The following is a 25,981-nucleotide window of genomic DNA, read 5'->3' as shown; positions in this document are numbered from 1 at the left end:
TCAAGTTCCAAGTAAACATGTAATCTGAGAAATGATTTAGGTTTTTTGATATTTTGTTTTTTCTAGCTGCAAGACAGTACTGATATACATTAATTCATTTGCTAAATTTGAAAGTATTAAACTAATATAAATATTATAAAATATGATAGCTTTAAAAATATTTGAAGTAGTTATTTCACTAATGTTTCTAATAACTACAATCGTTTTTATTAAAATTATTCCTAAGTTTTACTGACTCATGCTCAAAAAATATAAGTCTCATAGGAAGAAACCATTAATCATACAATGTAAATATAAGTCAACTTCTTTAGAAAGACTTTAAATATCTCATTGGTGTAGCATATGTAAATAAAAAATTTTTGAAATAATTTTACAGTCAACACAATGGGTCATAAGAAATAATAAATTGCTGTTGTGTCCATTTTTTATATTAAATATTATATTAATTTTCTTAAAAACCCAAGGCTACCTCAACATGGCAAATGCATTGAATATTAAAAGTTTTGATTAAAGATTTGTGGAATGCAATATAAATTTCCACCATATTTTACATGTTTACAGCGATGAATAATGTCTTATTTCTAGCAATGCCAGAATAAGAAGTTCCACACTAGTGAACTTACCAGATAATTGAAGCTTTTCTTTTCATCATTAATCTTAAATTCTTTCTGGAATGATTGTTTATCATTTAGAAATAGATACATCTACAATTACATTAAGCTAATAGATACTTTATTATAGTGATATTGTATTATAAATATCGTTATATTGTGTCATATTACTATATATGTTATCACAGTATCATTATATAGTGATTCCTTTAAGAACTATTATGATATGAACTACTCTAAATGGCCTGGACTGCTGTTTTTCTAATTTTGTATTTTTACCTTAACATTTTTATATTTTCTTTTTTTCCTCTGTCGATCTGTTGATAATAATTTCTTGTTTCCGTCAATATTTCTGTCTAAAAACAATCATCCTGCCCTTTTAATTTGCATATCTCTAATTTGCTGCTTTTGAGGTGTTTTGTGCTGAGAAGTTAAACAAACTTATTAGAGCCGTATTTAAAATAAGAGACAACAGACAGTAAATGAAATCTGACAATATCTTCAATGGAATAAATTAAGTGGATTTTAAGAGAGCTGTTTGATTATTTTGTTTTTAGACTTACGGCTGTTATTTTAGGTGTCTCCAATGCTGTAACACTGACTTCTGGATAACTGAGACATTACTGAATTATAGTAAATAAAACAATGCCAGCTTGATATATACTTTTGCCAGAATCTCTAAATCTCACAGCTATTTCATTTGACACTCAAAAATCCTGTTTTAAATCTCTGGAGAAGTTAAGTAATTTCCTCCATCAAGTCTTACAAGAAGTTAGGGGACAAAGAGTGATCAAAACGCAGTCCTCTGACCCCTTTCCATTTCCTACTATATAATATTTATCTGCAGCATGGCTTAACATTGTAATAAAACACACATTTCAAAAATGTCACAATGGTGAGAATCCATCCCAGTTAGAACTCTCCTAAGTTTATTAAATATGTATTTTAAAATTTTCATAGTGTAATGGTTACGAGCATGGACTCAAGAACCAGATGGCTCAAGTTCTCATTTCAGCTCTTAGTAGCTGTGTGGCTTTGGACAAGTAACTTATTCATTCTGTGTTCCAGTTTTCTCAAATGTAAAGCAGAGATCATAATAGAACTTATCTCACAAGGCTGAAATGGGGATTAAATGAGTTAATATTTGTGAAAGACTTAGAACCAGCCTGGAAATAAATCATATACGATGGAAAGTAGTTTAAAAACTACTATCCATTATTAATTTGTTGGGAATCTAGAAGAGAACATGATTTATACCAAAAGAAATGCTTTTAACAATTAGGAAGTCAAAGAATCACAAATGTAAATTGGAGTACTATTAAATCCAGATTGTACAAAGAACTATAAACAATTAAACTAAATATAAATGATGTGTGCATATATATATATACACATATATACACATACATAAGTGTGTGTGTATATGTATATATATATAATTCACTGGAATTTATGTCTCTAAATATTTTATTAACCATATAAAGTTGGGTACCTTGAGGAAATGTCTAATATGGGTAAAAATGAAGATACTGAAAATGTACAAGGACTCTAATTACTGAAGGAACCATGTACATTTGAGAACTACATCTAAGAATTTACATAGAAAAGTCTATATTAATTGGATAAAATTTAAAAAGATGTATTTAGACCTTTAATAGATTCAACTCTAACCAGTTTTTCTTATGCATAAAAACATCAACTAGAAAATAAGTTATTTCTTGGTAAGTTACTATGTTAGTAATTTGATATTTGTTATGGGCTTGTGTTCCATCAAAATTCATATGTCGAAGTCCTAATCCCAGTACCTCAAAATGTAACTGTATTTGGATAGGGCCTTTAAAGTGGTATTAAAGTAAAATGAGGTCCTATGGGTGGGCCTTTTCCCATATGACTGGTGACCTTATAAGAAGGGGAGATTAGGATACAGACCACCCAGACTGAGGGACAACCACATGAGGACACAGCAAGAAGGTGGCTGTCCACAAGCCAAGGAAAGAGGCCTCAGAATAAACCAAACCTGTTGATACCTAGACCTTGGACTTCTATATTCCAAACCATGAGAAAACAAATTTCTATTACTTAAGCCAGTCGGTGGTATTTTTTTATGATAGCCCTGGCAAACTAATACAGAGTAAAACAGAAATTTGTAGTAGCAGAGAGTATTATATATTTAAAAGTATATGGTCTTGTAGGATATTTCCATATTAAAATATGAAACAAGACAAAAGTAAAGACTTATCCTTTTTGCCCCTGTGCAGCCTGTTCAGTGTTCTGGGACTCCAGGCTTGAAATGGACAATGTCACTTCAAACTTATATCAAGTGTGTTCTAAATTGCTTTAGGCAGTCTCGGTCTCACCTTTGTGATTCCTCCAAAGTGAGAGATAAATTTATCTGTGGGTAAAAGCTTACATCATGGGAAACCATAATGCAAATAACTTAGATATTTATATGGGCCTATTCTTACCAAAATTAGGTTAGTCTATAGGTGCTAAGTAAAACTGAATAAGTAAAATGTAAATCAACTTGCAACTATTAACAATTTTAAAAAATTTAGAAGTCAGATTGGACGTTACTAGATATAACATTCTATTTTATTTTGGTGAAAACATTAGGCTCATGAGGACTTAATAAGAAGAATCACAGAACATGAATAATTTGTAGTAGAGAAGACCAAAGAATATCTCAATGATTTTTAACCTCTGTATAGAAACCTAAACACTAAAATATTTTATTTATAAATTTTATTCCACTGTTTCAGAGACAGAAACACATTTTATGAGAAGATATATGCACTCAAGCCTACAAGACTATTTTTTCTCACATTTGTACAATGTAAAATACTTAAACTTATAAAATGTAGTGGCTGGAGCAAGTTCTGCACATAAACACTATCTGAAGAAGATGATATTCAACAAGCATCTAAATTCATGACAGTGTGTATACCTGATTATTATTAATAAAGCAAAGACTTTCAAGCAATGATGTATTCAGTTACTTTAAACTTAATCCTATTTTATCCTATTTGTAATCATCCATTTAAAGATATTATTGGAGAGTACATATATAACATCTGGATTGAAAACACCTATTTGACAAGTCAACATTCTAATATCCTCTTAACATCACAGTTACTCAATTCCTAATGTACTCTGTGCATTTTCAACCAGAATTTTCTCTCTAGTGCCTCTCATTATAGCAAAAGTACAATATACACTGTCCTTCTAGCTTCCAGCTAGCAATCCTCAATGAAGAAAATAACTGAATACGTGAGGAATAAATGAGCTTGTTTTAAGTAGTGTGCAAATTAACTTTCCAATTAAAACTCACAAATCTTGTTTCTCACAAGATAATGCTATTTCAGCTTAAGCTAAGCCTTACTTTTAAGTCGTTGACAGTTTCATCTGAACTTAGATAAAATTATTTATAAACAAAAGGAACACTGCTTTTTATTCTCATTCTCAAATTTAACTTATTTAAATCTATTAAACCAACCCACCTTTGCTCTGTACTCCCTCCCCTCGCTTTATTCCACCTTCCCCATCTCCAACCAACAACAACTGAATAAAAATAGCAGCAAATATGTAGCGGGAAACATTCTATTTATGTTGGTTGATACATTACCTGTTTGCAAGAAATTGTGTTCAGTGGAGGGAGAAATGGGGGCAGGGGCAGACTGAGTTGCTGAGTAATGGAAGAGAATGACAATGTCCAGTTTCCTTCATCTCTTAAGTCAGGATATCATGATGTGTTATCGGTTTTTTTTTTTTTTTTTTTTTTGGAGACTAGTATTAGGAATTACTAGACTAGAATCTACCAGGCTAAAATAGAAAGATGGGGTAGAAAATAGTACACATAATTTTGGGACTATTTATGCCATAATTTACCTTATTACTGGAATTAAATTAGAATTGATATAGATACATCTTTAAGGATTCAATAACTCAATACATATTTTCATCTTTAATAAAAGATATATTCACCTTTAATTTACACTGCAATTGCTTCATTTCCAAATCCATGCTCCTCGAAGGACCAACTGATGTAATTTGTATCCGTGGAATTGTTACCCGGGAAACTTCTTCTGCCAAGCTTGTAATTTCAGATGAGGACTCCAATTTTTTTAGTAAGTCTTCTTTTTCTTTCCGAAGCTCAGCCAAATCCAAATTTAGCTTCTTTTTTTAAAGAGAAAATAAATATAAATATAGTATAAATGTAATTCCATTTAATCTGACAATTATCACCATAAAATTGTAAAGGTAGAAAAATGTTAAAGAAAATAAGTTAAATTAATCATAAAAATAGTTATTATAAGAACTTTATAAAAATTATAACCTCTCACAGTTTTTAAAGGTCATAGGGCTTGTAAAGGTTAAAAGAAAATGGACCAGCTACACTCGATAGCTTTTGATTGGCTGGTCTTTTCTCGTGATGTGCTGTTTCTTTGCCTTCACGTATCCATACATGGGTGAGCGAGGGATTCACATACTTGATAACCTTGACTTCAAGGCTGATGTACTTAACTGGTAAAAGCCAAGCTGGAGTAGGACCGGATAACAGATGTTAGCTGTTTATTCCACTGGGTAGGTCTTACCACCCTATATAACAGCCAAAATGCTTCTCATTTAGCAACATAAATGTTAACTCCAATTAGCAGAAGAGGCTTATTAGAGATTTAGTTCAAATAAATAGCATACAAATACATTCACTCAGCCTCATGTACTTGATTGATGGTTGACAAGCCCTCTTTGTAGTGTTTGAGGTAGACTGCGCTAAACTCTTTACATTTGAATTCTTAAAAACATACTGGTAATTTTTTATGAAACAGTGTAAAAGAAACTGTCTTAATGTTAGCCCTTCTCACACCAATCTGTAGTCAGCAAAATGCCACCAAGCTGTAATGGCATAACAACTCAGAGCTTCTTAAGAGGATACCTGCACTACTATTTTATTATTCCAAAGAAGCTTATAATATGGCAGTTTAACATAAGGAACAATTAGACAAAATGGTACTGAAATCTCTCAGAAGGGAAAAAAACCTGTCTTTGCTAAGAATTCTAATTAGAAGCAGCAAAAGATGTAGCTAACATGTACAGAAATATAAATATAGGACATAATAAGTTAAGCATTAACACTATATTTCAACACAACTTCTAGAAACTATACAAATAAATATATAACTATGTATGCATTTGTGTATGCATGTATAGACTGTTAAATATGAATATTTCAGATTGGATTCAAAACGAGAGCATGATATAGTTGGTATTAAACTATGTTTTGGTGAAATAAAAAATGTTTGGTAAAAATTTCTTTAGCTATATATATATTAACTTATGATCTACAAGTATAGCTCTATGGAATCTCAGGAAATTTCATTCACAAACTTTCCTGAAGAAAGCTAATAATTAATATCTAAAAGCATACTCATAATTTCCTTAAAACTGAAAATCCGACTCCTACTTTGTTTGAGTCTTTATGTCCAGTCAATTGTCAGGTTCTATAAATTATGTTAAGTTTCTCATATTCATTCCCTTCTGTCACTTCCTTAATGAAGACTCTCATTATCCCCCTGAGAGTACTGTAACAACACCCTTCCCCACCACCAACCTTTCCCTACTTTCAAACCATCTTTTATACAACTTCCTAAAATAACACCAACCTGCTGTTCCCTTATTCCAAAACCCTTCAAGTTTCCTCACGCATGTAGATTAAAGCTCAGATGTTTGTGATTACACTAAAGCTAAGATTCACCTTCAGTTTGTGTTTTAGTCAGATGTCACTTGAGGTCAAACTTGCCTGCCATTTCCCAAATCTGTCTGCCATTTCTACATCAATGACTATATGGTGTTTCCTTCTGCTGAATTCTCTCCCATGCTTAAAAGCAGCTTATTATTTCTCTTTTATGAAAAATACTCTGTTCTTCACCAAAGTAGCTTTTCCATTCTCTTCATACCCAAAACACTGTGCCTGTTCCTCAACCTCAATCCCTAGTAAATCCTTGGAAGAGGACCTTGTCTTTGTTCACTGTGTATTCTCCATAGTATCTACAAACAATGCCTTCTGTATAGTAAGAACCAAAAGAAAGGTTTCAGAAATTCAAGTCTCCCTATTTGTATCACAGATGGTGCTAAAAAGACACATTGATTTCAGCTGGTATTTATAATCTTTCTATTAGTTTATCACTATATAAATTAAAATGTACTTTTATTAACAATGTAATAATATTAGCTTTTAGTTGAGTAGTATGCACTAAAGCATTTTTCAATCCTGAAAATTAATGCTCTGCATCTAAATTAGACTTTTTGAGATTTTAGTTTAGTCTGACATAACTTATGGTTACAATTCTAGTTGGGTCTCAGGCAACAGAGAAGGCTAAACTTTGATGAGGCTCTTTTCTTCCTATAAACAGCCCCAGTGGCTTCTCTCATTTGTTAAACTTGTATGCCATTAGATTTCTGTCTATTCCTTCCACAGTGGCAGGTCAGACACTATAAATACCTCCTTCATTGAGGAAATACCAAGCCAATACATATGTTTCTCTAAAAGACATGTATATGTAGATTTTAACTTTATTTAACAATATAAAAGTTTAAATGAAGAAACACTGAAAATATGTAGACGACAAGCCAAATGACTTATGATATATTAAAATACAAATCATGTTTTGATTAAACAGTACTTTGTGTATAATCTTTAAAACATATTTCTAATATTAGTTATATATGCCTCAAAATGCTACAGAGGAAACAGGCCATCAGTTTAGAATCTTTTGATTATCCCTTAGAATTTTGGACAAATAATTATGGCTTTATTACTGACTTCTTTCAGTTGAAAGATTCTATTTCTTATTTGAGAAATGCTAAATGAGAGATGACACAAGAAGTAGAAATAACTTTCTTTGTTTACACTTGGTTTGGCATGTGAGACAATTCTGTAGTGATCTTGTTAGAAAAAGATTGTGCTCTAAAATCTACCAATAATTAGGATTACTTGTAAAATTGTCATTTTTTAATCAAAACCATGATTCCTATTTCTATCTTATTACATTTTCATTTACAACTAAAGATTTTAAAATAAATACTTGAGTCATATTAAAACCATAAATGAGAATAAAACACATGGAAGAGTCATAATTTCTGGATTCTAGTTTTGGATCCCCTGCTTACCAGTTGAGTGATGCTGAGCAGCCATTTCACTTCCTTTCCTTCCAAACAGAGATAATGTTGCTTACCGAACAAAGGTAACTTTAAGGGTAGAATTTCCTCTCTTTTTTCAATTATTTATTTATTTGTATTACAGTGACTTTAGTTAATGAAATCCAGTAAGTTTCAGGTGTACAATTCAATAGTAAGGCACATATATATTGTATAGTGTGTTCACCTCCCACAGTTAGATTTCTTTCTGTCACCACATATTTGACCCTTTTTATCCAATCTACCTCCCGCCTCCCTCCACCTCTCCCCCGCTCCCCTCTGGTAACCACTAGTCTATTGTCCATGTCCATGAGTCTCTGTTTGTTTGTTTTATTCATTTGTTGCTTTTAGGTTTATATCCCACACTAAGTGTTATCATGTGGTTTTCAACCTTTTCTGTCTGGTTTATTTCACCATGTTGTCGCAAATGGCATTATTTCACCTCTTCTTATGGCTGAGTAATATCCCGTTGTAGATATGTAGCAGTTTCTTAAGCCAATCATTTATCGTAGGACACTTCAGTTGCTCCCATGTCCTGGCTACCGTGAATAATGCTGCTATGAACATCGGTGTGAAAATATCTTTTCGTATATGAGTTTTCAAGTCTTTGGGGGTGAATACCCAGTAGACGGATTGCTGGATCATATGGTAGATCAATTCTTAGTTTTTTGAGGAACCTCCATACTCTTTTCCACAGTGGCTGTACCAATTTGCAGTCCTACCCGCAGCGTACTTGTTGTCCTGTTGATAATAGCTATTCTAACAAGAGTGAATTGGTATTTCATTGTGGTTTGATTTGCATTTTCCTAATAACTAGCGCGGAATTTTCTTAAGTATCTGTGACAGTACCCAGTACATTTTAAATGTGCAGCATTATTGTTAGCATTATTACCTTGGGGTAAATACTACCATACAGTTTGAGAGGTGTCTTAAAGGCTGAGGACCTGGCTTAATAAAACTTTGTTTTTATATTTAAATATATATGATAATCCTATAATTTCATATATATATATATATGTATCAATATAATAATCCTATAACTTCTTTCAGGACAGAACCCTTACTTTGTCTTGAGAGTTACCTGATCTTATTTAGGATCCCTACTAGGCTACAAGCTCACTGAGGGCAGATGTAATACTCTCTCTATGTCACAATACTGCAAACCCCCCACAATCTTTTAAAAGTCCATTTCAATTTAACCTATTTTCCATTTAGAAAAAAAAAAAGTGCAGCTCACTGCCAGCGTTAATTTAATTTTACATAAACACATTCTTTTGAGGCTGAAGCAAATCTGACTGGTTTTCAATGTGAAAATAAAATATTAAAAACTGTTTTTTGGAGTTATTTCTAAACAGAACTTTTCTCTAATCCTAATATAACAGAAATGTATACATAAATTAGATTCATTAAATGAATCTTTGGCTAACAATTGTTCAAGAACGATGTTAACATCATGCATAGGAATGCTACATTTTCTAGGAACTGACATTTTCAGCAATCGAGAATTATTATATTTTATAAATGGAAATACCACTACTAAACACAGAATTCTGTAAATAGAATGATCCCATCTGTTTCCAAAGACACTTGATATAGAGCAATGAGAAAATAATAACGGTGAGATATTTTATGGCAAACTTTGGGGGTAAGGTTGAGTTATCTTAGGGTAAATGGTGCAGCCACAAGCACCCCCAGTGAGCATTCTTGGGGCAAACAGAAAATGGGTTAAAAGTTGACTTCAATGAAAATAAGTACTGAGATTTGTATTAATTTATGTGTAGTCAATTATTCTAACCAAAGGTTATAAAATAGAACTTCACACTATAAAAGTTTAAAACTAGGCACTAGTTATTAATTATTTATTTAAAAATAACATTGAGGAAGCATAAGTCTCTGAAAAGAACCCTCCAAGCAACTGTAAGAAGAAACAAGAACATATTGGAAAATTCATTCTGCAGTAATGAGCACAGTAGTAGGCAGAATACTCAGATGACTCTCAACAATCCACGCACCTGTATAATACCCTTCACTTGTATGTGGATGGCACCTATGAATATGATGGGTTCTCACTCTCATGATTACATTATTTGCATTATGTTATATGCAAAAGGAATTCTGTAGATGTAAATTATGGCCCCTAGTCACACCACTTTGAGTTCATCACAAACAAGATTATCCTGGCTTCTCCTGACCTAATCAAGCGAGCCCTTTAAAAGAAGCCCAGGGGCCATCTCTGAGGTCAGAGAGATTCACTTGCTGGTCTCGAAGAAGTAACTTGCCATGTTATGAAAGAACTATGGATAGGGCTATAACTCAAGGATCTAAGGAAGGCCTCAGCAGCTGAGAATGGTCCTTGACCAATAGCAAACAATAAAATGGGGACCTCAGTCCTACAACCACAAGAAACTAAATATTTCTGAGAAACCCACAAGCTTGGAAGAAACGTGTGAGCTCCAGAAAGAAAGGCAGCCTGGCTGACACGCTGATTGTATCCTTGTGATACTCTGAGCAGAGGACTCCACTAAGCTGTACCAGAATCCTGACCATGGAAACTGAGGTAATGAAAGTGTGCATTGTTTCTAAGTTGATAAATTTGTGGTAATCTGTTTTTAGCAAGTAAAACAAATATGAAGCCCAATTTTTTAAAACCCCACCCCTTTCTTAAAGGTATTCCTTGTTCCTTTATTGCCACCCCGCCCTACTCTGAGCAAGTATCCTAAACCCCATAGTGTATAGCATATAATATCCTCATTCTAGTTTAATTTTCTTCTCCTTATCCATGTTTGTGTTAATTTTATTTCTTCAATTTCTTTTTAAAAATTGTTCCATTTTCTATGCTAGAAATATAAACTGTCTCTACCAAATCTGCATTTTGTAGTTTAATTGCCAAGAAAAATCCTCTAGCCCGAAGCTTCCTTTTGCTGCTTTCAACAGTAAGTGTGGAATCCCATGAACAGGGAAAATAAGCATCCTTGACAAATTCTCCCTTGTGCTCTTACAGGGGAGTTCATTAACAAATTTCTTTTATTCTGGGCCCCAATTCAACATTTTCTGGAAGATTTTGAAAAGAATATCTAAATTCAGAAACTAACAACCTATCATTTGTTCTTCTTATACATGCTATGCAGTAGGAACTGTACTAACCCTGTGTTTTTCAAGGATTATAACACAAAGTTATAATCCTTGCCTTTAGGTAGCTACTGGTCTATATCCTAGAAATATATAACAATAAACTGCAGTAAATAAATAAACTGCAATAAACTGAAGAAAGAAAACAGAGAGCTAAGGGACCTGCTACTGCCTTCAAACTCTGGTAAATGCTGGTTATAGCCATTCTCCTTCCATGTTCTCTTCCGATTTGTTTTGTCAAATGTTTCCTAGGAGCTGCACAGAATGTTAAAGGCCACAGTCAGGTCTATAACCACCCTCCAGTCTCCTTCCATGTTCTCTTCCGATTTGTTTTGTCAAATGTTTCCTAGGAGCTGCACAGAATGTTAAAGGCCACAGTCAGGTCTATAACCACCCTACTGTCCAATTTTTACTCTACAGAAAGTATCACTAGAACATGGGTGAATAAACTGAGGGCAGCCCTGGGGAGATAGAGTATCCCTTCTCCAACAGAGAGTCTCTGTAAACATTTTAATGTTCAAGAATGAATTATTAGAAAAAATAAAACTAGGCCCATGGAAAATATTCTACAGCCCAATTGAAAAGAAGTAAAAAAGTAAAAGGCTTCTGTGAAAAGAAGGAAAGGGCTCAGAAAAAAAATTAAACCTAAAGAAATAATTTCCCTAATAACCCCCAAACAATAAATTTTAGATACTCTCTGATCTCAATGAAAATATTCAACATCTGTCTACTCAACAGTGATGATGCTAGTCATGGCACATGTCATGAAAATGGTTTGAGTATTCACCTAGTTGAGGAGCAGTGCTCCAAGGAAAAGGAATGGGATGTGGTACAGATCTTCACTTCTAGTAAGAGATGGATTCTGACCTAACATTTTCTTCTGAACAGTAACTACAATATATCATTGAAAGACATTGTTCAGTTCTCCCCACATGTTTTTTACCATGGGATTAGAAACTTAAAGTCATAAACCATTTAAAAAATTTGGAGAGCATTTTTAGTTAGGATAGTGGGATCTGAAAAGTAGACACATGGAAATTCTAGAAAATCCAGCTAAACATGAGGTTGAATGTCAGGGTCACAGGAGTAGGATTCCTGAGAAGTCTGTGGAGGAAATGGTTGGTGGCAGAAGGATGCTTTGCAGTCCATGCTGGGGCAAAGGTTAGATGTCAAATGTTGGAAAAGGTCAATCAGTAACCAGAGTAAAAAAGTGAGAGCATCAGTTTCCATCTACAACAATAGTGGGGCCTGTTATTTTTCTTCTTTGAAACCCAAAGTCTTTGACAGTCAAAGTAGAGGAAAACAATCATTAAGTGGGAATAGTCTGTTTCCAATTACTTCGCCTAAATCTTTAATCTTGAATTCAGCATTGGACTGAGAATATTGAATAAGGTTATTTCATGTTGATTATATAAATAAGTTCATTTATATCTCTCAGTCAGATTGTTTTGGTTTACACTTAAGTAGAGACAGCAGTTTTGAAATCTTGTTGTGATTTTTAAAAATTATAATAGCATAATTTTGTTACCAGAATTAAAGCAAAAAGACTGGAGACAAAATTCTAGTTGAACAATATCTATGTGAATTCTATAGGCAAGAACCTCCTAGAAAGCCACCATGATTTTAATGATAATTCTCCTTCCTGTGAATAGAATTAATATTCTTTCACTGGGAATATTATTCTTTTACGAGGAATAAAATTAAAAGAAATAAAATTCTGTATGTTGTACGTGCATAAGACTAAAAGCACAGTTACTTAATTAAAACATTATATGAGTTACAAAGAAAATTACACGGGTTTCTAGGTCACTAGCAGAATATTTTCCATACAAGTACTTATCTACAAAAATAAATGGTTCAGATTAATAACTCTTTCAAGTTAGTAACAAGTGTTTTAAATTTAAAGCATGAATTTTCCTTTGTTTTGATAGTTGAGATCTTTACAAAAAGAATTAAAAATTAAAAACCACCAACCAAAAAAAAAAAAAAGAAAGAAAAAAGATCTTAGGCAGAGATGAAATTATTTATGTAACAAAATTTCTTATGAAAAATACACTGAGTTATTACATTGCTCATTTATAAACCATTTTCTGACAAATGCAGTTATTAAAAGCCTACAGTATGTTTCACTAAATGTCAAGCAAATGAAGGTAATATAGAGGACTTTTTACCAATGCTTTTGCTAGTAGTTAGACTTCAGTAGCCTTTAGAGACCATTAAGTACCCTTTGGCTAATTGGCCAATGGTAGATTAATCCTCTTTTTATTCTAGCAGCACTATTTTAACACCCTTTACACTCTGTCAGTGTAGTGTCTGAATGACAAAATAATATTGTGCATGAATAATAAGCAGAAAAGTTAAATTAACATTTCATGTTTCACATGCCATACCTATGTGTCAGAAGAACTTTCTTTTTAAGTCACTGACATTCAACTTTTTTAAACAATCTCATGTTGACACCTTATTGAGGTGAATCTTCCTAATTACTGCTAATTGCCTATCAAGAAAAAACTATTCATGAAGTGCAGTTGTCTAGTACAGATGAACCCAACTCCAGTGTGCACATTAAAGACAAAGCATGACACTTAAGGTGTTACTTTGTTATAAGGTCATACTAAATATGGTTTGCAATTAACAAAGCAGTTTTTTATGGTACGGAAAATGCCAATCTGTCTTGATACGTTCAAATTAGATTCTATCAAAGAAATACAGATATCTGCATATGGATAAGAGATATGCTACTCTCAGTAACATTTACAAGGAGTAAAATTAATTCAGTGCCCTTATACTTTGTAATGTGAGTTCTAGGCAATGCCCAATTAAATAATTATTTTATAAATATGTTTGAATATGATTTCTCAAAATTAAAAGCAACACTATTATTTCAAATGTCAAATTGTGTAAAAGTTTATTAATACTTTAAATTCTCAAAACATCTCCAGATACTAAAAACATTTAGTATTGACATTATAGGCATTTGTAGTAAATATTAATCCATGTGATATGAGCAATATAGTGTTTCAAAATAATCTGAATAACTAAACTAATGAATATTAACTGGACTGAAATTAAACTGCATCATTTAAACTTCTGTCCCCACAACTATGGAAAAAAAAAATCAGTAAAAATACACTACAACTTAAGTTTAGAAAATTAACTAATACAACTGACTTTCAAATATTCATAGAAAAACAATATTTGATATATTCATAGCAAGAACTCAACTGTAAGTTTGTTATTTCAAATCATCTGTTCTAGTTATGAAAATAAAAGTTCCCTCGATACATACCAAATTCTAAGTACAGAGACAGATATTTGGAAGCAAAACTATATTCAGAAAATACATCATTATTACTACCATAAAATTTTTTTACTGTTCATATGGTAATATTATCAGTTCCATTTCAGCCCTCTTAGACATTTGATCGACACATGACATTCTTACTAATGACCATCAAAAGTTGCAATGCATTCCCATTCTGATTCCCTTCCCCAATAGGAATGAGATAGCGTCACCTGATGTACCAAAAAAAGAAATCAAAAGTTTTTCTAAACCCCTCTTTTTCACTCTCCTTCCTCTGCTTTACATAGCTTAAATTCAGCTAATCAGTATATAAATATCTATTCCTCACATGCACTGTATACACATATCCTCTTTAATTGTATTTTTCCTCCACTCTTTGTGTCAATATTTTTTCAGTTATTTAAGTTTTGTGGGGTCAGGAGGAAAAGAATTCATCCTAATTAAACTACCAAAAAAACAAAGAAAAAAAATAAGTAAATATGCCAAATCATCAAAAATAATAGTTTGTGATATTAACACTACATCTATATCTAAGTAAAGAACAGCCAGAAAGTTTTAAGTTATAGTGATTGAGTTATCAGGAACAAAGGCTATAAAAACCTAGAACACCTGCAGAGTCACATGAAGATTGCCTCATTCTCTTCTAATTAAACTTGATTTTCCTAAGCAACAGATTTCAAAACTTTTTTCTGTTTTTCCATCCTAGTGGTGTGACATTACTTTTTATTGTACTATGTTTTATTGCATTAAAAGGCCTTTGTGGACTGGCTTGAGGAAATTAGCTCACATGTAGTATTGTTACTAAATGGAAGTAAGGACCTAGACAATTAAAAATTGCTCATAATACCTAATTATTATATAGACTTCAAAAGAAAGGCATTGACATTCATAATAAAAAAATTTAAAAAATTTTTGCCTTCTAAAAATTTATAATAGACCATGATATACTTCTTAATTCATATATATAAGATAAAGCATTTTCAATTAATAAGCCTCTAAAAAGCATGTATATGAACATTAAATTATTTAAATTACACTGGAACAAATTAATAGGAATGATCCATTGTCATGCTGATATAAAATATTACCAACTGTTTTGGTAATAAACCCAAAGGTTAAAGATCATCATGTCTAGCTCCAACTTAGTGTATTCAAACTAGTAAAATGATATACATTTCTAAGTATGCACTAAATATGAATAGCATCTTAATACTTAGGAACTGAAATGTTTTACTGATAGAGTCAATACTTAACTGTATGTCCTTCCTCAGATGTACTACATCTAAGCTCTGCAAACAAATTACTTGGATGAAAGCCGGCTGGGGAATTTTAAAAATCCTACAACTCATTACGAATTTAACAGCAGCAGTACTGAGTCTTTATATGATGTTGATTAAATTTATAAATATACCCCACTAGAATTCTCAAGAGAAACAATAATGGTTGTCTCTATACCCTGTGTATAGTTTCATAAGGTTCAAGAGAGTAAAAAACCGGACATTTCTTTAAAAAAAATAGTTTTTTTCTTTGGATATAATAAAAAGTTATCAATACCACTTAAAATGGGATTCTTGAAATTAAAACCTAATTTATGTGAAAATTATTTTAAAAATTACCTTTCATGGATGGCACGGAGTCAAAATTTCTTTTAAAAGATTAAATAAGAGATTTACAAAGCTTGGACTTAAGACTACATTATTCAAGATATTTCTCATAGGTTTCAATGAAAAGCTCTTTTTTTTTACACAAAAAATTTCACATGGGAACTTCTTCCACCATCCTTCACTTTGTTTTCTATTACGAATTACCCTCTGTTTATCATTATTCTTTCAAGTAATAAGGCTTGATCTAACAGAGTAGTCACTCAATGAATTATCTGATTCTCAGTCAGTTGTGCCGTGTGAAGTATTATGATTCATATAGATCTCTGGAAAGAGAGTGGTTTGGAATTCTTTTTATTTTTATTAATGGAGCTGGTTTCTCTGCTTTTCTCCTATATCAGTGATTCTCAAAGAACACATACTATACATACTACCTAGATATATATTTAGTAAATAAGTGGGGGTACTTTTGAGTACCACTATGATAGACACTGAAATGGGTGAGAGCCAGAAACACCACACAGACTGCAATGTGTAGATAAGTCCTACTGAATAGAAACTCCCCTGTATCCTGCACGACTTTCAAATTTCCTGCCAATTATTCATGTAGATTAAAAAAAATGCATATAATAAAATAAACCTAAATCCTAACAAAAAATTACATGTAAACACAGCAATTTTTCCTATGGTCTAAGTAAGTTACAAACCATGCAAATCAAGGGAAGACTGAAAGATGAGGAAGAAACCCCTTTCTTCTTTGAGGTCTAAGCTATAAGGATGTTAACTACATGGCCAGTATCCATGACCATGGAGAAAGCTAGTCTGAGAGGAGGAGATGTGAGATAAAGAGAAACATTAAAGGTATTTGAGCATCTGGTTCCAGTTATCGCTGCTCTTCCCAAGTTTATTCTCTTCAGTTCACCCTTTGATTTTGTGAGCTTTTTTCCCCTTACTTTTCAATTCAGTTTCTGTTAGCTTCTACCAAGAAAGTCCTGCTAATAAAGCCTTCTAAGAAAAATCCAACAATCTCTTCTCAGTTGTCCTATTTTCACTTCCTCTGTGGCATCTGACACTTTTGAACAACTATTCTCTTTTTCTTGTTAAAAACTTCCCCTTCCTGTTGCTGTATAAAAGCACTATCCTACCCTCTCCTTCTCTGATTCCTTCTCTGCCCATATATCAGATACTCCCCCAAACTTATCTTGCTGCAGAGATCTCTTCTACCTCCAGCATCCCTCCTCTGGGATAATGGCATCAATAGGTTTCTTTCTTCATTTTTATGAAATATTTCAAATATGAAATAGATATACAAAGAAAAATATAATGAATGCCCATATATCAACCACTTAGCAAAATAATGTATTACCAGTACAGTCAGTCGAAGGCCATGAACTTTCTCCTCTGACTGACCAGAAATAATCGCTATCCTGAATACCTTTGATGTTTATCATTCTCTTACATTTCTTTATGCTTTTAATATGTGTATGTACTTCCAAAAAAAAAAGTATAGGGATTTTAAAATATTCCTTTTTCACATTTTAATATCTCTAAATTTTACACTCAAATAACCTACTGCCCGCTTGATAGCTTCACTTCAGTGACAGCTTACCACTTGGTACAGTGGTAAGCTGTCATGTATTTTAGCCTCTAGGGATTTACATTTCCTTTTTGGGGGTGGGAGTTCTAGAATTCATTTATAAGAATATTTGCTATATTTTATCCAACTTTCTTGGTGTGCTTTCATATGAAGTTCCCCCCTCACCAATATCTAGTATATTATAATAGAGTCTATCATCAACTTTCTAATCACTTTAATTACATTCCTGGCAGGCATCACAAATACCTCACTTTTTTTTTTTACCTTTCTCATGTATGACTGGTCATCAAACTGTATTGCACCACTGCAAAATATCTTGGTTTTTTTTCTAACTCTTTTTACTCCCATCGGCATTGTCTAGATACTTGTCATTGTTTGCCTTGATAATTAAACAATCTCTTTTCTAGTTGCTTACATTTAATTTCTATTCTCTCTAACTTGAATATCAGTCCTCACCATACATCAGCACTATCTCAGAGCTTTTAAAAACTAGCAAGAGGCAGAGACTGCCCCTAGATATTAATTTAATTGGTCTAGGGTAGGGTCTGGTAAGTATTTTTAAAAGCTACACAAGTGAGGTAGCATGCAGCTAGGGTTGAGAACCACTACTATACCAGATTACTCACTATTCATATTCAAACCGTATCTCACCTTGAGGCCTTTTCAAGATTTCCATCTTCTGATAGCTTTGTTCCACACACGTTTCAAAATCAAACCAAATTTTAAATCTAAAGCCAATGCCACCTTATTCAAAAGCATTACTAAACAACAACAGTGATAAATGACTGTCTCTCTCCATTCAGTATATGTCCATGCTATATTTTACACACACATACGCGCATGTGCGCTCATCAATCATGCTATATGAATCATAATTTCCTTGTGATACCCATGTCCAACTCCTCTATTAGTATCTTATATAGGACAAGGATCATGTTTCATTTGTTGCTGGATATCCCATTATTAGAGTGCCTTTCATGTGTTAGTTGCATTAAACTAATTGAACTGTGGCAAATATAAACACTTATCTATCTATGTGCAAACCAAACTCTAAATATATGCAAATTTAAATATAATAATCCCACAGTGAGAAAAATGTTATAATTTGTTACCGCTAGGCCTGTTGATATGTTAATGAGACATGCTTACCTGAAAGTATATTGATGCAAAGAATGAAAACAGTACTAGAAATATAAGACTGTGTAATATATTATAATACTGTTCATTATAGACAGAAAATAAATTTCTAACAAGTCACATTTTCTTAATATTTTCTGTGGCAAGATCACAAGTGAATTTGAAAACAAAATATAAGTATGATTTTACAGTACACAGTGTTCTAAATGATAATAATAGTTCCTTACAAAGTCTAATATAAGACACAGACATTCTGTTAACAAATATTGCTTGGTTCATCTAGAAGATCGGACATAGGAATAAGACAGTCACGTCCAATTCCACATGGATTCCGAGCTCAGATCCTGGTTTTTGCACAGTTTACCTTGCGAACATGATCCGAGTGACATTTCACAAATTCCTGGATAAATGTTGCTACACTCTGCTAGGAGAGAGACAGGCTATGTCATGCACAGATCAATAATAGCGCTGTGTTTCATCAGCCTCAAAAATCAAAAGTGCTTCATCTGGCAAAAGCCATGGCCCTAGAGAATCTGACATATATAAACTGAATACCCTACAAGGAATGTGTACTACACAAGCTATTGGGGTAAAATAAAAGAAAACTCTGGAGATTAGCAATGAAGTACAATAAGAGAGTAATTTTCTACTTCGTTATTACTAGAGGTGTGAACACAGATCACAAAAATGGAAATTAGGCTATTTAAAATTCTGCAATGCCTGACAGAAAAAAAAAATGGGTCCAGTACAATGTAATGCCTTCAATCTTTTAAATAATAGTTATGTAAATAAATATAAACCAACAACAAATATAAGTTTAGGCTACAATATAAGATAAATCTACATAGATGAAATGTTTTATGGAGATCTGTAAAATCTGGCCCTTTTAGAGTTATAGGGTTTGCTAAAAGATTCTTCGGATTTTGTAGTTAGTATGCTTAATGCAATGTGCTAAATTAACCTAAAAACCCAAGGCATTTGTTCAATGGGTTATGCTCTATTGTTTTTAATTCCAGATTCTGACACTTGGCAAAAGTCCTTTATTTGGAGATTGATTAAACTAATTTAAGATTAATTGGTTACTGTGATTTGACAAGAGATGAAGCAAAATTGATAACTCAAATCCTAAAAAAGAACCTACTTTGTTAAAGATTGCTGTTGCCAAAAAAGTTTGTAGAACAAAATCTCCTGTTGCAGATTTAACTGTATCTGACTCAGAGGACAGGGGAATCAAGAATTCATCAAGATATCAGAGACGATAATGATGTTTAATCACAAAATAAACAGCAGTATATATTTATAACATGTATGTTGAAAGGTTGTATTTGAGTTCTTGGATCACTTCCAGTTGAGTTGAGGTAAAGGCAGCTATTAGGCAGCATGGTCAGGGGTGAAAGTCTGGTTCTCCATGCCACATTTTATAAAGCATCTCTTCTCTGATGTTTGGAAATATTGTCATGCTTCCTTCTATGAAGACTAAGCACTGGTTCTATATCTATCTATCTATCTATCTATCTATCTATCTATCTATCTATATCTATCTATAGATAGATTCTATATCTATCTATATCTATCTATCTATCTATATACATATACATATACATACATACATATATATATATATATATATATAGAGAGAGAGAGAGAGAGAGAGAGAGAGAGAGGAGAGAGAGCGTGCGCGCGAGAGCGCGAGAGAGAGCTCTTTGTGGAGGGAATAAAAAAAAAGTATCCTCTTCCTTTGTACAAACCAGGGTTCAGAAAATTAAATGCCTATAGTTACCAGAAAGGTAACATAAATAAGTGATGTGGACCTAGTAGTATTTGTGACAAATGGTATGCATGCACCATTCTCCTTGAAAGCACGATACCACATTAGTCTCATATCAAAAGCATACCTTCTAAAATTTGATGACATTATTAATCTATTAGTTGATCTGTCAACTTTTTAGTCAGCTCCTTCAATGTCATCAATGTCTGCACTTCCTTAATGTGAATGAATATTCGATCTTGACCTATGTTTATCTGCTCTTCCATTTTTAACTCTCGAATTGATTCTCTAGTTCCTAATCACAAAAGCCTGTATGATACTATCACTTACATGTCAAATTACTGCCTCAAACTTAATAAATTACAACAGAATTCTTCCTTTGTTTTATGCTAAACTTAGAAAAAGGAAAGGGCTCTAAGAAATGTTGCATGCAGGAAGTGATACATGAACCAGGCTTTGAGTGATATACTGAATTTAGAGTAATATAAAGAAAAGAGGAAGGTTCTTGAAGTAGAAAGCAATTTTTTCATCTTGATTAAACTACGCAATATCATATCAGTATCTTGGTAAAAACTAGTCAATAAGTCAACCTTCCTTTTATTGTACTATGTACTATGCCCTCAATTATAAAGATTCTATGAAAGTTATCAAGAAAGTATAATATATGGTTTTCACTCTTGAGGAGCTAATTAGCTACTGGATGCAACAGAATCAACAAATGTTAAACTTTAAAATTATTGAATGCAAAATTGTATAAAAATCAGTTTAGGAAATTAAAAAGATTGTGGAGTTAAGATTAAGAGATTATGTAGGTCATAATCCTGGAGCTACCAATTTAGCCTGATATTGGGCAACTGGCTTCAACTCTTTAAGCTTTAATCTTTAATTGCATCATATACAATATGAGGATAATATTTTCCTTATAAGGTTGATATAAAGAGTCAATAGAAAAAAATTTGTTTAATGCCTAGAAAGTATGCCTAACAGTCATTGAATAAATGCTAACTGATGTTATTTTGTGAAAAGCAGCAGAGTATAGCACTTAAGAGCACAAGTTCTGAATTCATACTGCCTGGGTTTGAACACTAGTTCTGTCACTTAGGAGTTCTATGACCTTGGGCATGTTAATCTCTCTGTATCAGTAAATATAATATTTATATAAAATTTTTTTTTTCTATACAAACTTCATTCAAAAGAGTATAATACATGAAGTGGGTGATATATGTGTATAGGTATGGAAATAAAATTTTATTTAAAGAATATGACAGTGCTACTAGAGTCAGGGCTAAGATTCCTCAGAATCTGTTTTCAGTCAGGGAAATAATAGTATGTTTATAAAGCTGACTTAATATCTTCATTGTCATAATTTGAATGGTATCAAGCTATATTACTGTTAAATGTCCCCTTGTAAGTTGAGTCAGGACCTAAACTAAAGGGGAAGCGAGCTACCTAATAAATTCTACCCCAGAATCCTCAAAATAATTTTCTTCAAAATAATTTTCACTATTTAAAATTTCTTCATTGATCTGTTTGTATATTTACTATTAGTCTCTCCTAAAATACAATACCAATTTCATGAGGGCAGGAACATTATTAATGGAGTTCTATCTCCAAAAATAAAATGTTGTACATGTAAATCCAACTATATCAATAATCAGTTTGAACATCAATGTTCTAAATGCTCTAAATGTGCCAAAAAAAGACACATTGTCATTGTCAGAGTGAATCAAAAAATAAGACCCAAATTTATGTTGTCTACAAGAAACCCACTTTAAATGTAAACATACATATATATTAAAAGTAAATGGAGAAAAATATACCACTTAACACTAATCAAAAGAAAGCAAGAATAGCTATGTTAATTATAAACAGAGAGGACTTCAGAACAAGTGAATTTACTAGCGGTAAGGAAGGGCATTACATAACAATAAAGAAATCAGTTCTAGATACAGATTAAAATATGGCATAGATGATAGAGGCCCTGTTCATCCTTTTGGCTACCAAATCTATGTTGTGATGGAAACAAGGAGCAAGCAGCAAGGAAAAATCATCTAGACAAACAAGCCATTGAACTAGGGAGAAATATAAGAAATCACCCTGCAATGGCAGAAGGTAGGATGGGGCGAGGATGCGGGGTTGCTTGGTCTTGAGTGACTGAATGAAACCGAAGCAACAGCAGCAGCGGAAGCGTCTTAAAAGGACTGCATCCATGAGTGGATTTTTGCAGTGACGGACCTGCTCACTTTGAGCACCAGTGCCAATTTGACTGCAGGGGGCATCAGGGACTTACAGGGAGACATTGCTGGAGTGAGGACCAAGGGGAAACTCACTCTGTATAGAAGCACCGACAGTATCCATTGTTCCCTGTTGAGCCCTCTCCATTCCCAGTGCGTGGACATAGTGCTGCCATGGCCATGACGTCATCAAACTAGATAACAGAGGTCGCTCTGCCCAGAGGATTCGCTGAAACCCTGCCTTCCCCAACTGGTGGTCCCACCCAAGCCACATCCAGGTGTATCCTCAGCGAGTCAGGTGCTCCTTGCTGAGCAGTGCCTAGACTCACACTGGAGGCAGCTGGCCTCGTTTTCAGGTGTGGCCTTTTGAGGTAACTATAAGCACAGCATCTGTGGATTGCTTGCTGAATCTTAACAGGTGGCCCAGAGGGGTAGAGGCTTGGGCTAAGTTTGGCCTGCACCCTAACCCCTCTCAGGACTGTGCCACTGGACATCTACTTCACAAATGCAAACTAATAAGACCAGGAGACTTAGAAACTTTACTTAGTACATAGAAACAGACACGGAAAGACAGCCAAAATGGGAAGACAAAGAAGCAGAAACCACACGAGAGAACAGAACAGAGATCCAGATATAATGGAGTCAAGTAATCTAACAGATGCAGAGTTCAAAACACTGGTTATAAAGATGTTCAATGAACTTTTGGGAAGTGTAAATAAATTCAGTGAAAATTTCAACAAAGAGATAAAAAACATAAAAATGGAAATGGAAATTATAAAAGGGAACCAGTCTGAAATGAAGAACACATTATCTGAGAGGAGAAGTATATTAAATGGAATAAACAAAGTGAATTTTAAAAAGGATCAAATGCCCTATGTAGAAGACAGGAAAGTCAAGGACACATAATCAGAATGGCAAGAGATAAGATGCCAAGACTACAAAAATAATTTAAGGAGCATATGGGACACTATTAAGGGTCCAAATATCCATCTGATCAGCATAACTGAAGAAAATCAAGATGATGAACAGATGTTTAAAGAAATAATGATGGAAAACTTCCCTAACATGGAGAAGGAAATGGACATAAAACCCCAGGAAGCTCAGAGAAGTCCAAAAATCAGGGATCCAAAGAGGCCCACACCAAGGCACATCATAATTAAAATGACAAAGTTTAAGTAAAAGAAAGAATATTAAAAGCAGCAAGAGAAAAACAGGGAACACCTATAAGACTTGTAGCCGATTTCTCAAAAGAAACTATGCAGGACAGAGGGCTTGGCAAAAAAATATTTGACAAGATAAAGACCCAGGATCTACAACCAAGAATACTTTATCCAGCTAAACTATCATATAAAGTTGAAGGACAGATAAAGAGCTTCCCAAACAAAAATAAACTAAAGGGATATATCACCACCAACCCAATATTACAGGAAATGTTGGAGGGACTTCTTTAAGAAGAAAAAACATGTATCAAAAACAGGAATAAAGAATGGTAACAACTACATTCCTATCAATAAGTACCTTAAATGGAAAAGAATCAAGTGCTCCGACCAAAAGACAGAGTGGCTGAAATGATAATAAAACGAGACCCCCTACATATGCTTCCTACAAGAGACTCACTTCAGATTAAAGGACACTGACAGACTATAAGGAAGGAGATGGAAAAAGATATTGCTTTGATGGACTTAGAAGGTATTTAAGTCAGACAGAGAAAAATAAACACTATATCATTTCACTTCTATGCGGAATCTAAGAAATAAAAAGAACAAACTAATCCAAAACAGACTCACAAATACAGTGGATAATTTAACATAGGACAGAGAGGAGGGGAATTGGGGGGCTGCAAGAATGGGGTGAAGGGTTAAAGAAGTACAAATTAGTAACTGACAGATGGTCATGGGAATGGGGGGCATGGCAGAGAGAATGCAGTTAGCATTAATACGCTGGAAAGGTGGAGGGTCAGGGGAGGGAGGAAACAACTGGGGGGATCATTTTTATGAATTATACAGATGTCTAACCAATGTGTGATATATTTGAAACTAATTTAGAAAATAAATTTAAAAAAAGAAAAAAAGAAAAGAAATCAGTTCTCCAAGAAGACATAACAATCTTTAATGTGCATATTTCTGACAACAGAACATCCATCTATAGGAGGCAAAAATTAATAGAATTGTACAGAAAAATAAATAATTCCACTATCACAGTTGGAGACTGTAACACCCGTCTGTTGGAAATGGACAGATCCAGAAAAGAAAAGCAGTAAGGACATTGTTGAACTTAAATGAAGTTCAAAATAAACTGTATATAACTGAAATCTACAGACTACTTCATCTAACGACTGTAAAATACATATTTTCCTTCATCTAATAACAGAAAAATATACATTCTTCTCAAGCTCACCTGGAACATTCACCAAGATAGACCACATTCCTGACTACGATACACACATTAACAAATTGAAAAGGACAGAAGACATGTAATGCCTGCTTTTAGACTATCGATGAATTAAACTAGGAAGCGACAACTAAGACAAATGGCAAATCCCAAAATATGTAGAGATTCAATAATGTACTTCAAATTAACACATGGCATCAAAGGAAAAATCTCAAAATAAATGTTAAAACATTTTAAGCTGAATAAAAGTAAAAACACAACTTATCAAAATTTGTGGGACAACATGAAAAAAAGATCTAAAATCACTTATCTAAGTTTGCACCTTAAGACTCTAGAAAACGAGGAGAAATTAAACCTAAAGTAAGTGCAAAAAAAAAAAAAAGAAGAAATATTAAAGCAAACATCAATGAAATTGAAAATAAAAGTCAATGAAACTAAAACCTAGTTCTTTGAAAAGAACAAAAAATTGATCAGTCTCTAATTAGCATAACTAAGAAAAAAAACACAGAGGACACACATTACAAATATCAGAAATGACAGAAAGGATATAACTACAGATCCCTGGACATTAAATTGATAATAAAAGAATATTATGAACAACGCTATGCCCACATATTTGATAATCTATGTGTAATAAACCAATTCCTTGAAACACTTAATGTGCCAAAATTCACACAAGAAATAGACAGTCTTAATAGACCCATATCTACTAAAGAAATTGAATCAATAATTAATAACTTTTTAAAATGAAAAGCAGCAGGCCCTTATTCACTGATTAATTTTACTAAACTTTTAAGGAAAAAGATTATACCGATTCTCTACAATCTCTTTCAGAGGATGGAAGCAAAGGGAATACTTCCTGATTCATTCTATGATACCAGAATTACCCTAACACCAAAACCAGACAAAACCATAAGAAAAGTTTAGACCAATACCTCTCATGAACATAGATGTACAAATACTCCACAAAAAATTAGAAAATCAAATCCAACAATATATAAAAAGAATTATACAC

At 33.1% G+C, this 25,981-nt stretch overlaps 1 protein-coding gene across 11 annotated transcripts in view; it reads right to left on the bottom strand.

Annotated features, from left to right (window-relative positions):
* Positions 1–25,981, bottom strand: part of CNTLN (centlein) — a 250,801-nt gene that overhangs the window by 31,781 nt on the left and 193,039 nt on the right. For all 11 annotated transcript variants that reach the window (XM_036238532.1, XM_036238539.1, XM_036238541.1 and 8 more), the window contains one exon: positions 4,593–4,784. In XM_036238532.1, coding sequence (XP_036094425.1) covers positions 4,593–4,784 — 192 coding nt within the window. The remainder of the gene's footprint in view (positions 1–4,592; positions 4,785–25,981) is intronic.

This window comes from Rousettus aegyptiacus, unplaced genomic scaffold, assembly GCF_014176215.1.
Source record: "Rousettus aegyptiacus isolate mRouAeg1 unplaced genomic scaffold, mRouAeg1.p scaffold_m13_p_3, whole genome shotgun sequence".
Taxonomy (NCBI): Eukaryota; Metazoa; Chordata; class Mammalia; order Chiroptera; family Pteropodidae; genus Rousettus; species Rousettus aegyptiacus.
Note: the sequence above shows the minus strand (reverse complement) of the source record. Positions and strands in the feature narration are given on the sequence as shown.